We start from the raw sequence: 15,727 nt of genomic DNA on the forward strand, positions 1-15,727 counted from the left end.
TTCCCTTCGGCCACACAGGTGGTGAGCAAAGGTTGATGGCAGTTCTGCTCGTCCCCCACCCGGCCTGGGCCTGAGCCTGAGCCTCCGGGGCTCCTTAGATTCCAGACCAAGCGGCAGAGAGCAAAGCAGTGTGGCAGGGATTGAGGTGGGCGCCTGCGGCCCCACCAGGGAAAGCTCCTTGAGAAACCTGAACTGGGCCCCACTGCGACCACTGGGCTCGGGAGGCTCGGGAGAGTCACTGAAGACGCAAGGGTCCTACAGGGGGGAACTCAGGGTTCCCAAGTATTCCCTGCAGCCGTGAAGACATTACTAGTTTAACCGGGGTTGCCCTACTTAAGATGACTCTGGGAGGCAGCTAAAAGAAAGGACACTCCTTGGTTAGGAAGAGGCCTTGGTTAGGAAGAGGTGTTGGGGCCAGGGGAGGGACTCTCGAGGCCTCTGCTTGATCAAGCTCAGAGACTGAGGTATCAGTCTTCCCACCCCCACCCCTCCCGCTAGACGTTTTAGTCTTCAGGCTTATTCCTGGCAGTGCAGCACATCTGGCAAAGAGTGTGGGGCGGTGTGTGTGAGAGAGAGAGAGAGAGAGAGAGAGAAAGGGGCAGAGGTAGAAGGGGGGCTGGGGGCGGGCGCCGCAAGGTGCTGCAAAGGCCCGGGTGAGGTCTAGCCCAGAGCTGGTGCGGGTGCGCCCGCCTGCGGAGGGAGGTGGCCGCACGATCTGTTGGGGGGGAGGGGTTGGGTGGAGCAGCAGCCCTAGCCCGGCGCCGCCCCCACCCCCCAGCCCCAGCTCGGGCATCTGCTCGAGGCGGTGACTGAACGTCTGCTGTGTGGCTGGGGGTCACGGTCTGGTCTGCAAGCCTTGGGCGGTGGCGTGGGGCGGGGGGGGCAGGTGGGGAGCTGCTAGCCACGTGCGCCGGAGCCTGCTGCGGGGCTGGAAAGCTGGAACGCTGCCGAGGACGAAGGCCGAGGCTCAGGGACTGCGCAAGATGCACCTAACTCTCCCCTTCAGTCAGATTCAAGGCCTTAAAGGCAGGGCAGGGTGGTGGGTGTACGAATGACGACAATACAGAAATCTCGAGCTCTGGCAATGGAATTAACAATTTTCCAAAGCTTTCAAAGCGCTTTTATGGGCCCGATCTTATTTGAATCTCAGAGAAACCTTGTGAGGAATGACCTCCATTTCTAAATGGCATTGAGACTGGGAGAGACGTACAACATTCTATACTTGGTGTTTCTTATACTTACCAATAATATGAAATAATGGAGAGGGAGAAAGAGAAAGAAGACAGGGGATTGGGAAACCCACCCCACCTTGTCATGAAGACCCCAGTCAAAACACAGCCCAGGGGCTAGGGCCGCCTGCAAACAAGATCCCTATTCAGTTTTGTCCGCTCTCCTCGACGGTTCACTTGAACCCAGCGTCGTCTTCCCTCCTTGCTCCCTGGGCTTTGACATCCCATCGACCAAAGCTCAGTTGGAGTCTGAGTCTTCCTGAGAGAGCCCCCCAGAGAAGCCCCCCGGTAAAAGGGCAAGGAACCGTCTTGGTGCTTGTCCTTCGCGGTACAACCGACAAGCAGGTCTGGGTGCCCAAATGCAAGGTTGCCTGCCCCAAAGCCGCCAAGGGGGATGCGTGAAAACGTGGGCCCATGCGGGAGGAAGAGGGTGCCCTGGGCTTTCTCTCCTCTGTTAAGCGACATAGGTGGTGAGGAAAGCGAATGTTAGTATAGAAGTTGCCTTTGTATTGAGGGAGTACAGAGCACTTCTCAAGGAGAGAACTGAAATGTTACAATAACAAGCCAATAAACAAAACAACTTTCCCTTACTACAACTGCTGTTAATGGGAAAGGCGCCTAACCTGCTGAATTAAATTGTTCAAAAGTGCCTGTTCATCATTGGGAGCTCCTTCTGTACAAGGAGGGGAAGAAAAATGTGAAAACAAAAAACAAATTTGAGAAGCCTCCTTAATCGGCCCCCGCAGTGTCTTGGAGGCCCCAGCCGGGCAAGGGAGCGCTCCACCCTCCCAGCCCCTATCCCAGAGAGGAGGCTTTTTAGCCAAAGAAAAACCAAACCAAACCAACAACAAAACGTTTAGAATCCAAGGGGGGGAAAGTCGGAGTGGGTCTCGGGATCTGCGCTACGCAGGGCGCGACACTGTAGTCCACTGGACGGGAGGCCGGGGCCTGGCCGGAGCAGCACGGCGGGTGCCTCTGGCCCGGCTGGGGAGCGAAAGCCCACAGCTCCCCCTCTCCAGGCGCCCAAGGACCCTCAAGGCGCGGGGCTCACACTTGAAGCCTGGGAACGCGCAGACAGGAAACCCACTTCCTCCTAAGCAGTTTCTTGCTCGCCGGATGAGAGGCGCCCAATTGAAGCAGAATGATCCTCATCTACTAATATCCAGCGTGGCCACAAAGCGACTGGCCATTTACGCCGCCACTTTAAACAAAGATATTTGGTTATTCCCGGGGAAGCAAGTGCACTTTTGCATGGCTGAGCTCCGGGCGGAGGCGAGCCTCAGCCCAGCCTCCCGCCTGCTGGGCTGCTCGCGCCTTGGGATTCGCCCCCTCCCGGCCAGCTGGTCCCGCCGGGGTTCAGGCTCAGTTCCGCCCGGCAACAGGCGGGCGGGTACTCACGACGCTCCCTGCCCGCGCCCTCCCTGAAGCATCAGAGGGGAAAACAGCGTGGCCCTGGGCTCGGGTGCTGGGGCTGTGATGTCCTCGGAAAGTCAGCTCCAGCCCCAGAACCCCGCGTGTCCGGGCGATGGGCGAGGGTCGGGGACACCAGGTTTGTTCGAGGTGGGGCAACTTCAGCAATGGCCCTTCGGGTTAATGCCCCCCAGCTTCCCAGCACTAGCGGCCAGTAGTGTGTTTGCCTTGGCCGGGAATGGGGGTGGGGAGAGGGAGCCGCGTGTGGGTTGGGGGGGGCGTGATGTAGGGGGCCCTGGACCGCTGAGAAGACCCTGAGGTGGGGGGAGGGGGACGCGGGGATCTGGGACAGCCTCTCGGAGGCAGCCGATCCCTTGCTCAGCGTCCCCTCCGCCCGCTGGGATTCTCTCTCGGGTAGGGGGAAAGGGGGCGGGGAGCAGAGGTGTCCCTCTGACGGCGGCAGAAGAGGCAGACAGACGGACAGACACGCAGACCAACAGTGCGGCCCCAGGGTTCGTCCCCAGACTCGCGAGCTCGTTTGGTGGCGACTGGGGCTCGGCGCCGCGAAGCCCGATGTGGTCCGGAGGCAGTGGGAAGGCGCGGGGCTGGGAGGCCGCGGCGGGAGGGAGGAGCAGCCCCAGCAGGCTCAGGTGAAACCCCTACCCTGTCCCTTGGCCCCCTCCCTCTAAAGACTTGTCCCCGCCCGGGAACCCCGGCTGTATTGGAAAGTGGTTCACTTTGTAACTCCGAAAGTTGGTTGCAAAGCAGCATTCACCTTCCTTCCTCCCCACCATCCCTCCTCCTCGGCTACTCCTCACCCCACCTCTTGCCCTCCCCTCTCTCGGTTCCCTCCTCCTTTCCCTCCCCCCCCCCCCGTCCCCCCCCGCGCGCCGCCCGCACCCCACAAAAAATGGGGTGGGGGTGTCCGGGGAGCGGGGGAAAGAAATGCTTTGGGTCGCGTCTCTGCCTCTCTCTCTCTCTCTCTCTCTCCCTCTTTGAGACCTAAAAATCTTGACAAGTGAAACTTAAAGGTGTTTACCTTGTCATCAGCATGTAAGCTAATTATCTCGGGCAAGATGTAGGCTTCTATTGTCTTGTTGCTTTAGCGCTTACGCCCCGCCTCTGGTGGCTGCCTAAAACCTGGCGCCGGGCTAAAACAAACGCGAGGCAGCCCCCGAGCCTCCACTCAAGCCAATTAAGGCGGACTCGGTCCACTCGGTTACGTGTACATCCAACAAGATCGGCGTTAAGGTAACACCAGAATATTTGGCAAAGGGAGAAAAAAAAAAAAAGCAGCGAGGCTTCGCCTTCCCCCTCTCCCTTTTTTTTCCTCCTCTTCCTTCCTCCTCCAGCCGCCGCCGAATCATGTCGATGAGTCCAAAGCACACGACTCCGTTCTCAGTGTCTGACATCTTGAGTCCCCTGGAGGAAAGCTACAAGAAAGTGGGCATGGAGGGCGGCGGCCTCGGGGCTCCGCTGGCGGCTTACAGGCAGGGCCAGGCGGCTCCGCCGGCCACCGCCATGCAGCAGCACGCCGTGGGGCACCACGGCGCCGTCACGGCCGCCTACCACATGACGGCGGCGGGGGTGCCCCAGCTCTCGCACTCCGCCGTTGGGGGCTACTGCAACGGCAACCTGGGCAACATGAGCGAGCTGCCGCCGTACCAGGACACCATGCGGAACAGCGCCTCGGGCCCCGGATGGTACGGCGCCAACCCAGACCCGCGCTTCCCCGCGAGTAAGTGAGGCCGCCCCACTGCCGGGCCGCGGGCTGAGTACGGGAGGCGCGGGGAGAGCAGCCCAGCAGGCGCAGCGCCTGCCGGCTGCGCACCGGGCGTCAGGGTGGGCGGCCCGGAAGCCGCGCCAGGGAGTAGGGTGCGGGAGCTGGGGATTCTTCCCTCTGCTGAACTGAGGGGTCCCAGAAGAGACACTTGGTAACGCTGGGGTCTTGCGGGCAGGTGCTAGTATTCGGCGTCTCCCAGATGCGGCCGACTGGCAGCTCTGCTCGGCTCAGGAGACCTCAGAGTGCCCAGGGATCGCCCTCCCACCCCCCCAAAAAACTAAGGGAGCTGGGGGCAAGCAGGGAGCAGAGAGGTGCGGCCTGGCCGGGCGGGAGGCTGCCCTACTGCGACGCGCTGAGGGGACCCGCCCGGCTGGCTCTCCAGTCTAGGCAGGTGGAAGGGCGCGCGGCTTCAGAGGGGGCTCTAAATGGGCCGAGCAAGCGCCCTCACTGGGGCTGACAGGAGAGAGCGGCCAAGAGGCAAAGCGTCTGGGACTTTAGCTTTCGAAGGTGAACACCCCACTCTCCCAAACTCCCAAAGTTGGGGTCTACGGCGGGACCCCAGCTCTTGGTCTGGGCCCAGTTCGCCGCCTGTGGCCCGCTCACCCAACGACTCTGGCCAGGGTTGGGCAAGAAAGGACCAGAAGCGGCCTTTCTCCACTTTGCTTTTGGGCTGGAGCCCTGTGACTGAGGGAGGCAACGGGGGTGGAGGTGGGGAGCTTTCCAGCAAATCCCTCGACGGCACGGCCTGGGGCAGGCGCTAACTCTCCTTGGAACTTAGGCCTCTCAGGGCGGAGGCGGCCTAGGTGAGGAGGGCGCCGTCGGGGTGGGCCGGGCCCGCCAAGGGCGCGGAAGGCCGAGGTGGCCTGGCGCGGCCCGGTCCCCGCCGACGCTGTGCGTTTGTCGCTTACAGTCTCCCGCTTCATGGGCCCGGCGAGCGGCATGAACATGAGCGGCATGGGCGGCCTGGGCTCGCTGGGGGACGTGAGCAAGAACATGGCCCCGCTGCCAAGCGCGCCACGCCGGAAGCGCCGGGTGCTCTTCTCCCAGGCTCAGGTGTACGAGCTGGAGCGACGCTTCAAGCAACAGAAGTACCTGTCGGCGCCCGAGCGGGAGCACCTGGCCAGCATGATCCACCTGACGCCCACGCAGGTCAAGATCTGGTTCCAGAACCACCGCTACAAGATGAAGCGCCAAGCCAAGGACAAGGCGGCACAACAGCAACTGCAGCAGGACAGCGGCGGCGGCGGCGGCGGCGGGGGCGGGGGCGCCGGGTGCCCGCAGCAGCAGCAAGCGCAGCAGCAGTCGCCGCGCCGCGTGGCCGTGCCGGTCCTGGTGAAAGACGGCAAACCGTGCCAGGCAGGCGCCCCGGCGCCGGGCGCCGGCAGCCTCCAGGGCCACGCGCAGCAGCAGGCGCAGCAGCAGGCGCAGGCGGCTCAGGCGGCCGCGGCGGCTATCTCAGTGGGCAGCGGTGGCCCTGGCCTGGGTGCACACCCGGGCCACCAGCCGGGCAGCGCGGGCCAGTCTCCGGACCTGGCGCACCACGCCGCCAGCCCCGCGGCGCTTCAGGGCCAGGTGTCCAGCCTGTCCCACCTGAACTCCTCGGGCTCGGACTATGGCGCCATGTCCTGCTCCACCTTGCTATACGGTCGGACCTGGTGAGAGGACCCCGGGCCGGGCCGGGCCCAGCGCGCTGCCTCATCGCTTTCCCTCCTGCCGGCCACACATCACCAACCACCCGCCGCTCCCTGCGCTTCGACTTTTCTTAAGAATCTGTCCCGTTTAGACCAAGGGAAAAAACACAAAAGCCAAACTGCTGGACGTCTTTTTCTTTTTCTTTCTTTCTTTTTTTTTTTTCTAAAATTTGTGGGAATTTTTTTAAAAAAGAAAATAAAAACAACCAAGTGAATCCAATTCTTTAAGGAGTCTTTAAACCGAGAAGGACATAACAAAAAACAGCTTTTGGGGTGTCTGTTAGGTGATTGAAATGGGTTTCCCTCGCTCAGGCAGGGTGCAATTTGGAGAGGGCTCTACAGTGACACAGCTCTGGACTCTAAAGATCGCAAACTTCACTCTGGGTACACTGTGCCAGCAAGGTGGACTCGCTTGTAAATACCAGGATTTCTTTTGAAGGGGAGATGGGGGCTGGGGAGAGGAAAGACTCTACGACAGGACCCGCATGTCATTGACATAAAGGAAATGCCCCCTCCCAGCGCTCGCTGGCCGCCGAGGCTCAGCCCCGGGAAGAGCCCTGGCTAAAATTGTTTTATGTTTGATGTGAACTTGTAGCTGTAAAACGCTGTCAAAAGTTGGACTACACACCTAGTTTTTAGAAATCTGTACATTTTGTTGTAAAAAAACAAAAACAAAAACAAAAACCCAGTCCCTGTCCCCAGCCCATCATATTTTTTATGGGCATTGGCAAATCTGTGTATATTATTTGGCAGTTTGGTATTTGCAGCGTCAGTCTTTTTCTGTTGTAACTTATGTAGATATCTGGCTTAAATATAGTTCCTAAGAAGCTTCTAATAAATTATACAAATTAAAAGGATTCTTTTTCTGATTAAAAGTCCACCTTTTGTTTGGTTTTGATTTGGCTTTAAAAGGCTTTTTTTTTTTTTTTTTGTGGTGGTGGGGGTGGCTCATCATTGGCCTGATGGGAATTGGCATTGTTTGGGAGCTAAAAGGATCCTAAACCAGCTAAGGAGCTGGGCCCAGAGTCCTTGTCCCATAGGGAAATAGAGTTTTGTTCTGTCTCCGAATTGAGTAGAACCAAACCTTGAACAGTCCTGGGACTTGGCAATATAGAGGGAAAAAGCTGAACTACTTCCATCAGGAGGGAAAGGGAGAACAGAAGAGAAAGAGACCAAAGGACTAGTTTTTAGATCCAGGCTTCTGTTTTTTGAAACCTCAGAAGTGTCTGCTGTGGTCTTATACAGCTAAGTCAACAATTAAAACTTTAAAACGTTTTAAATAACATACATTTTAAATAATCCTGAATGAGAGATCATTTTTACGGAACAGATGGTCCCTGTAGATTTCAACAGCAATCCTTATTTCTAATCTGCTGCAGAGCCTCGTCGGAATTAGAATCTGGTGGGGGGCTGTTTTCAAAAATGGGGAAGTCTATCTGGGTCTCGTTTCTGCTCTGAAACAACTATCCCCACTCAGAGTTGGACATGGATCCCCAGCCTCTCAGGGTCCTTCTGGCTCTGGGAGATTTTTTTGACTTGGCTACTGGCCTGGAGACAGGACTTTGGAAGCTGGGCTTTCCCTCTTTGTTCCACCAGTTTCCATCTCTGGGCTCCTAAATATCTTTGTAGTAAGGAATCTTTCTCCTGTTCCCAACTTTCTACTTCTCACTGCCCCGGCCACCCCTGCCACCCCAGCAAAAAAAAAAAAAAAACACTTCAATCTTTCTTACTACTTTGAATTTCCCGGTCTCTTTGGTACCCAGATGTGGTTGTTGGGGAACTATCAGGGTTGCCCTAGAGAAGGGAGGAGGGAAGAGTGGTTCTGGACAGAGAGAAATCATAGCCCCTAGATGGGCTGTTGCCCCTTCTGTGTCACCTTTGAGAAACCTTCCTAGCAAAAGTGGGTCCCTCTTAGCCTGAAAGTGTTTGTGGTGGATTGATTCATACTTGCTTTGTACTCAATTCATGTCTAGAATTTCTTTTTCCTTCTCTTCATGTTTTCTTCCTCTCTTTTCCTCTTATTCTGTCTCCATCTCTCTCTGTCACCCAACTTCCACCTTACCCCACCCCTAGGAACTTGTGAGGGAAATTGCCTAGGCCAAGGTCTTGCTCCAGACCAGCAGTTCCTGGAAGGCTCCTCACCCCTGGTGCCTTATGAGTAGGGGCCAGGGTGGGCTTCATCTCCTGGGTCTGGCTACTGAGATATGGTTTCCAATATCCAAAAGAGACTCAGAGAATCCGAGGATGGTTCCTTGGGTCTACAGAGTGTGCTGGTGGGGGAAAATCTCAGGAGGCCTCACATTTTGGAAAACAAGCAAAAATCAGCGAAGTTGGAATACTTGTGTTGGAATGAGCAGCTGTGTTCCCCGGACAGGTTGTGCAGGTGGTCAAATCACAGCTCAGCCCAGGGCCTTGGCGGGGGAGATGTTTGCTCTAAGGTCCCAATTCCGTGGGCATGGGAGCTTCCGCTTAACCTGCCCCAGGCCCAGCACAAGTCTGGTCTGGGGCGGGGGGCGCGGTGCCTACAACGGCAAGGACGGCTGCCCCCCCCCCATCCTGGCCCAGAGGGGGCACCTGAGAGTCACAATTTTAGTGGGTTGTGGTACCCTCGGCCTTAACACCCTTGCGCTGGATGGAGTTTTATGAAATACATTCTTCTCCCTGCCACCTCGGCTTAGTTTGAAGTCTGTTTACTTGTTAGGGATGGGGGAGGAGGGGGGAATGTGAGTTCAGCTGGGTCTGCGGATGGAACCGAGACTAACAGAGACTTGGACGCTTCTCTCCATCCATCACCCCCGGTCCACCAGCTCCAGCTCCTGGCCCGGAGATTGTAGTAACTTCAGGAATCGGCCCTGGAACGCGAGCTGAAGCTTTTTGATAAAGAAATATGTGCGCGCTGGGCACAGCAAAAGACCTCAGGCTGGGGACATTCCCTACCCCACATCTCGGTGACCCCCTGCGAAGCCGATTGTCGTCTTCGCCTGGAGTGGCCCTCCCCTAGGTCTCCAGCATCTCTGGCCCAGGTTCCGGCCTGGAGAAATCAGCCTTTTGGGGATGTCCCTGGCGCTGAAGTGCTGGAAGGGCCAGAAGCTTCCCCACGTAGGGGGGCAGCGCAGTTCGCTCCAAGATCCCAGAGAAGCTGAGCGCCCCCGCCTAAGCACCCCCACCCATCCCCAAGCCCCGAGGGCTGCGGAGAGTGGGGGAGATTTTGCAGACAGCATCCCCCCTTTCCTCCTCTCCCCCACCCCCACCCTACCGAGTAAACACGGGGACTTTCTCGAGAGCCCTGGAGTGCGGCTCTAGTGGCTTCGGGGCCTGAAACCCCAGGCTTGGCTCGTTTGATGTTTAGCATCCCAAAGCGGCACGCCACCCCCGCCCCAGCCTGGGAACCTGGAGCTCTGGGTGGGAGAGGGAGGAAAGCCGCCCTCTCAGTCGGCCAGGCCAGGGGACTGGGCTAGGTTCAGGGAAGGCGAGAAGAGCGGGACAGAGATGCGCTGAGCGGGGGAGAAGGGAGTCCCGGCTGCCGCCGCCCCCAACAGAGACACTTGTGGGTACAGCTGGAGTCCTCAAGGCCGGGAGGCGGGTGGGGGCAGGGAATGCCTCAGCAGCCCGGGCAGCGGCTCTGGGATAGGGGCTGGCCCTGAGGGAGGTAGCTTGGGGCCCGCGAAGGAAAGCAGACCCAGGCCGGAGCCGACGGTGCGAGAAACGCTCGGGGCACTCACTCCTGGAGGCGGAGGAGGCCCCGCGCGCTCCAGTCCCTGGGCCTCGAGGAGGCAAGGTCTTCTTCCCACTGCTTAGGACTTGGCCTTTCAAAAGGGAAGACTTGCTCGGGAGCCTTCCCAGGGATTTGAAATCCTCCTGGGGGCAGGGTTAGGCCTGGGGCTGGCATCGAGGTCTCCGATTTTGAGACCCCGGGCAGGAATTCTCAGACTTTGAGTACGCACACTCTCGAGCGCGCTCACCGGCTTGAGTAAGCGCGTCCGTGAGGGGCTATCTCCGGGCGCGAGTGCACAAAAGGTAGCGCGAGTCTCTTCTCAGGCGACTCGAGATAAGAGGAAATGAGAGCGGGGTTTTCTGACTTCCAACTCATTAGGGACCAGGTAAGGTCAATGCTTTCTCTATTATGTCTTTATCTTAAAAGCGGGTCAATTTAAGATAAGGGAAAAAAAATCCAGGAACTGTGTGAACCGTGCTGATAAAGACTGACCCCTTTCCAGAACTAAAAGCAAGCCAGGCAGACATTCATTTTCTATAAACAAGAGAGTTGTGAGAAGCTGCCTTGAATTCTGATCGAATGTCTCCAGTCTCTCTAGACATCGCTCACCCCCTCCCCCAATTATTAGAGCGGGGAGCAGAGTGAGCGGGGATATTATTTGTGGAGAACTAGAAAGCCTGTTGGGAAATGTGAATCTGAGATGATACGGTTCTTAGGCATGGTTTGCTGGCTTGTTTGTTTCAAATGCGTCTTTCTTTTAGAATGGAAGGAAAGTGACAGATATGAGTATTAGGAGGGCTGACGCTGAATGTTTTCCTTGTTCAGCCAGGTTCCTCTTAAGAGATGCTGGACACCACCTTCCTCTGGCCCTTCCTGACTTCCTGACTGGTGTGTTTGTGGTTGTGCAATTGTGTTCTTTTTGGCTCCAGGCCACCCTCTGTGGGGCCGGATCTGGGCTCCTGCCTCAGCTTAGAGCACAGAAAATTTTCGTGGGCTCCTTTGGGCAGTAGCTTCTGGAAGGAGTATCCTATCCCCAGTCACCCTCTCTGCCTGGAGGCATTGGGTATGGATAAGAGTAGTGGAAAGAATGTGTTTTATTGAAAAGGAGGCCCAGGGTCTGTATGCTCCCTCTCCCCATGTAGTTGTGTTTCTCAACTTGTGATTGTCAAAGGAGCAAAGGAGGAGCAGGCTCAGCAACTTGACAGCACAGTTTCGGCCTCATCTGAAGCCACAGCTGAAGTGGCAGGCTGTGCTTCTCTCTGATAGTGACCTAATGCCCTACTTGGAGGGCATCTAGGCACAGCCCCAGGCTTCTCATTTGATGTTTCCCACTTGCTTTCTGCTTCCTAAACATTTATTGTCTTTGTTATTATGAGTTGTAATGAAGTTTTGGAAAGGAAGAGATTTAAATCCATTTTTTCTGTTTTCTTTCTTTTTTAGTTATTTGCAGGACACTACAATATAAATTGATTATTGTTATTGTTCTGGACAATAACATGGAAATAAACACTTCTTTAAAAAATTGAAGGCAATGGGTCTCGTTAAAGAGGACTCTTTCCTCCAATACAATATTCACATCTGATTCTGCCCACTCCATTTGTAGGTATAAGTGGATACATACAGACACCTGTCTCTGTATGTATTATAGAAGTATACACATATGTATCTATCTCATATATCTAATTTACATGATATTTTAAAAATTAATGTAGGATTCTCTTCGTAGAGGATCTTACTGAACTTGTTAGATGCAAGAAAGTTGAATGTATTCATTACCTCAATTAAGACGCCACATGAAACCGAGTGTCCCTTTAAAAAGCAAGTAAAGAAAAGCTTTCTTTAGTTTTGTCTATTTTAAATTGGAATATTAATTTATTTTCCTGTAAAATTCTGGAGAACTAATTATTTGGGGAGAAATATTAATATTTGTTCTTAAAGGAAATGAACTTGCGGTCTGAGACACACAGCTGTAGCTGAGACTTCTTGAAGCTATCTATAACAAAAATTGTCACTTGCGACACCTACATTATCCACTAACAGATATCGTTAGTAGGAACACTACTGGCCAGCTAACAGAATCAAATGGAAATGTTTCTGCCCCTCATTTGTAGCAAACGTCCCTCCTATTCTGGTCTTCACAGAGTCATGGAAATAAGAGGGCAGGTCTGAGTGTAGTCAGACAACATGAAAAAAAGGCAAACTTTTCTCCTCTCTCTCTCTATTTCCCACATTTCCAGAAATCCTGTCTTTGATTGCGAGATGAAATTGTCAATAACACCAGGCTGTTGGTAGAGGGTTAAAGGTTGCATTTCTCGGGTTTTCGGTGATTGTTGATAATATCATTTCTACAAAATCAGAGACGGTAGGCAATGAAAAGTGTCCTTGGATACCCTTGCCCAGTCACTATGCCTTGGAGCCATTCTGTGGAAAATCACCCAGAATGGTAGGGCCTCCACTTTGCCTAGCATTCTCCCTCTCAATACTGCTGCTAGAAGGTGTCCAAAGCTCTAGGAAAACATGGGTTTGTTTAGTCCGCGCGCCTCCGATTTACCTGATCTCCCCGGCACACACACACAGCTGAGTGCGCGCGCAGATGTAAACCTGGGAATTACCGTAATGACGCGAAGAGGACTGAGAGCTGGTTCCTCTGAGCTGGCTGCTCCCTCGGTTCTAACCTAGGAGAACAGGTCAATGGTTTAACAAATCTGGCTATGCCTGTGTATACAGCAAACCTGGCATGGTTAGGGTCCCTGCAGGCGCCTCCAGAGCATTGGGTTTCTTAAACAGACTTGGAGCGACAGGTTTTTTTCAGAGGAAACTCTGAAGCCAAAGAGGCTTAAACCTCTCTCCCCGCCTGGCCACTCGACAGTGCCTCGAGGCCTGCAAGGCGCCGTCTTCTGGGTGGGGACTAAGTTGGGGGAAGGTCTCAAGCTAGGCAGTGACGGCTTCTTCCTCCCCTTCTGAGTGTGCTTCAGAAAGAATTGCAACTCTTTCACCAAAGGTGTGCACAGAGTATACATCCCTGCCCTAGCCAGGGCAGACAGAAGTTGTAGCTAGTTCATTACTACTCACCAACCTACACTATGAACTGAAATGTTGGTTACTATTTCCTGGCTGGATGCTGAGGCTGAGGCCTAGGTGTAGTAAACTTTGGAAGTACTGCTGTGTATCATATCTACAACTCACACAGCAGGGAAAGCTCAGATAGCTATATGCACTTCACATTGGCTTCATGCTGAAATCAAATAGGAGAATCTTTGGAAATATTCCACAAAAAGCCAACCCATCCACCAGCCATAATCTAGCACTGGATGAGGGTAAAGGGAACATCTTTAAGATCTATGGTAGCATAAGGAGCTTCATGCATCCCCAACAGTTGACATTAACCTTCCTGTATGAACTGTTTTTTAAAATCTATAATGCCACGCCAATGCAAAATTAGTTGTTGAAAATTCTCCACGTGGCTAAATACTTAGATTCTGTTGGTTGGGTGTCTGTGGAAGCTGGAGGGTTCTGTGTATGTGGTTCTGCACAAAAGAGAAGAGAGGAAGGGAGAGGGGACTGGAAAGGAGGGGAGAGGAACAACGGCCCAGTGCAAGTGTGCGGAGTTCTGTTGGTGTTTGTGACAGCTGAGTCATGCTGGTTAGAGCTGGTCTTTGGGTCCAAGTATTGGGGTGGATGGATAAGTAAGTGGTGTATGTGATTTTTCGGGTTTGGTGCTAGTGGAGAGGACAGGGGAACCGGCTGAAAGGCAGTGTGTGTACCACCTCTGCATTGGGCCGGTGGTAACACAATGGGAATGTAATCATCTAGCTGAAACAAGCTCAAATGGCAAAAAGTTGCAAAATAGATCGACCTCCCTGAGAAGAGAGGGAGCTGGTTGCAGAGGTCTGCAGCCATCATCCTTTTCTCAATACATTTTAAACAGAGGATCTAGGGAGTGATTCCAATTCAATACACATAATCAGTTTGCAAGTCTTATTTCCATTTGAAAACAGGGCCATTTGCAATCATAAGAGCCGGACACGCTGAAAGATACAGAGCGCTTTCCGAGCAGATGATGGGTGACAGAATCTACAGGCAAGCACTAAATATTTTCTTCTAGCCTCAGACCGCATGCATCAATCTTTAGTCCCCGTGTATTTGAAATCGAATATTCCTGGTGTATATATAGCTTAATTGCTTAGAAAATTGAGACTCTATGGTTGGAGAGGGGAGAGAAACAGCAAGAAAGGTGAGAGAGAAACCATGTTTGTGCTTCTCCTCGGTGCTGGTTAATAGTCATTTAGTGAAGAGTACACGGGTAAATATTTGATATAAAATTTAAACTTGTTTTTAAAAGAAGGGCCGCCAGAAGAGGTTGCTCGGGGCTAAAATTTCGCGGGTTGGAGTCGCGAAGCCCTGCTAGGGTGTTCCGGGGGCCAGCAGGGTGTCGGCGGGGCCCGGGAGCAGTGGTGACCAAAGCCCTAGGGGCGGCTCCGCGGCCTCCCAGTTGCACCGCCAAAAACCCAAGGGCCCCTAGCGGCCCCGCGGTTTCAAATTTGCTGTCAGGGGACTCAGCTAGCAGTGTGGGCACTTAAAATCTCGAGCTATTTTATGGTCTCTCTTCGTAGAAAGTTTCAATTCTAGAACCAAGAGAAGCAGATGTACGCGACCTCCCCCCTTCGCCCACGGCCTCTGCACTCCCCACCAACTTCGGCCTCCCCGCCCCCCTCCCCGCCTCCGCCTACCCCAGTCCACGGCCTCACCCCGCCCACCCCGCGGCCTTCCATCCCGCACTCAGCCCACGGCCACACTCCGTCCTCCCACCCAGCCTCGCGACGCCCCCCCCATCCCCACCCTCCACCTCCCCCCACCCGAGGCTAGCAGGTGACTCTCCAGCCGGGTTTCAGTTCGCTCCCGGAACAACCTCGGCTCTGAGCGGTATACCGACCTCCCCCAGCCCCTTCTGGAGACCACACTAAGTCTGGTGTGCGGATGAGTCGAAATATCCCGTTAACTTTGACCCCAGAATATATAGATAATTAGTTCACTGGGTCAGGATGATGATCCAAACACAAACCTGAAGGGATTAAAAAAAAAAAAATCTGAAAACACGATCTTTCTTTAGACAAATAAACAAAATCAAACAAAGCCAGCGAACTGTTGCTGTTTCTCTGATGAGTTTTCCTACGGAAAAGAGAAATTCCGCCCAGATACGAACATCTAACGAACTTTCTGGTAGGAAGAAACTCAGTCTAATAATAGTATGTGCTTAATGCCAATTCCATTTTTATTTCAAAAGGGGATAATTTATTAACCTCCTCAAGTTGGTGTCTCTTAGGCAGGAGTTGTGTTTTTAAACGTTCTTGCAAAGAATTTTCACCTCTGGGAAGATCTAAGGAGAACCAATAGATGGGCGGGAGAGGGAGAGAGGGGGTGAGGATTCTGCACAGCTCCTACCGGCTTGCTCAATTTTCTGCAAAACTCTTCCTAAAAGCCCCAGTGTTCTCTTTAACAGATGTCAAGTTATAGAGACCACAAAGATCTAAAGACATCCTTCATGCATGCGCACAAACACACACCCCAGCTGTAAACTCACTAGATTTTTTTTTCTCTCTAGAATTCATTCTGTGTGGTTAAGCAAGAGTGAGTGGTCCTGAGGCATTAATCCATCCTGAGTGGTGGTGGGAAGGTCAGGCAGGCCTCCTACAGCGGGGAGTGTTCAGGCTCACTATTTCTATAAACAGGGAGGACAGAACTCCTACAACTGACAGGAGGTGTGGGTGAGGCTGGGACCAGTAAGACCCAATCTTCTAGGGTGAAGGTGAGCTAGCTCATCCAAGCAAGGACAGAGCCCAGCCTAGTCTTGGCTGGGTAGACAGAGGGGGTGCACAGGAATGTGTTCCAGAGCAGCAGA

At 54.1% G+C, this 15,727-nt stretch overlaps 1 protein-coding gene across 1 annotated transcript; it reads left to right on the plus strand.

The window, feature by feature from the left end:
• Window positions 1-3,212: 3,212 nt before the first annotated feature.
• NKX2-1 (NK2 homeobox 1) lies at window positions 3,213-6,081 on the plus strand. Its single transcript, XM_021701496.2, has 3 exons — window positions 3,213-3,289; window positions 3,992-4,377; window positions 5,333-6,081. Exons 1-3 carry the CDS (start codon window positions 3,213-3,215, stop codon window positions 6,079-6,081), a joined length of 1,212 nt encoding a protein of 403 aa, XP_021557171.1.
• The last annotated feature ends 9,646 nt before the right edge of the window (window positions 6,082-15,727 follow it).

Source organism: Neomonachus schauinslandi, chromosome 9, assembly GCF_002201575.2.
Source record: "Neomonachus schauinslandi chromosome 9, ASM220157v2, whole genome shotgun sequence".
NCBI classification, from domain to species: Eukaryota; Metazoa; Chordata; class Mammalia; order Carnivora; family Phocidae; genus Neomonachus; species Neomonachus schauinslandi.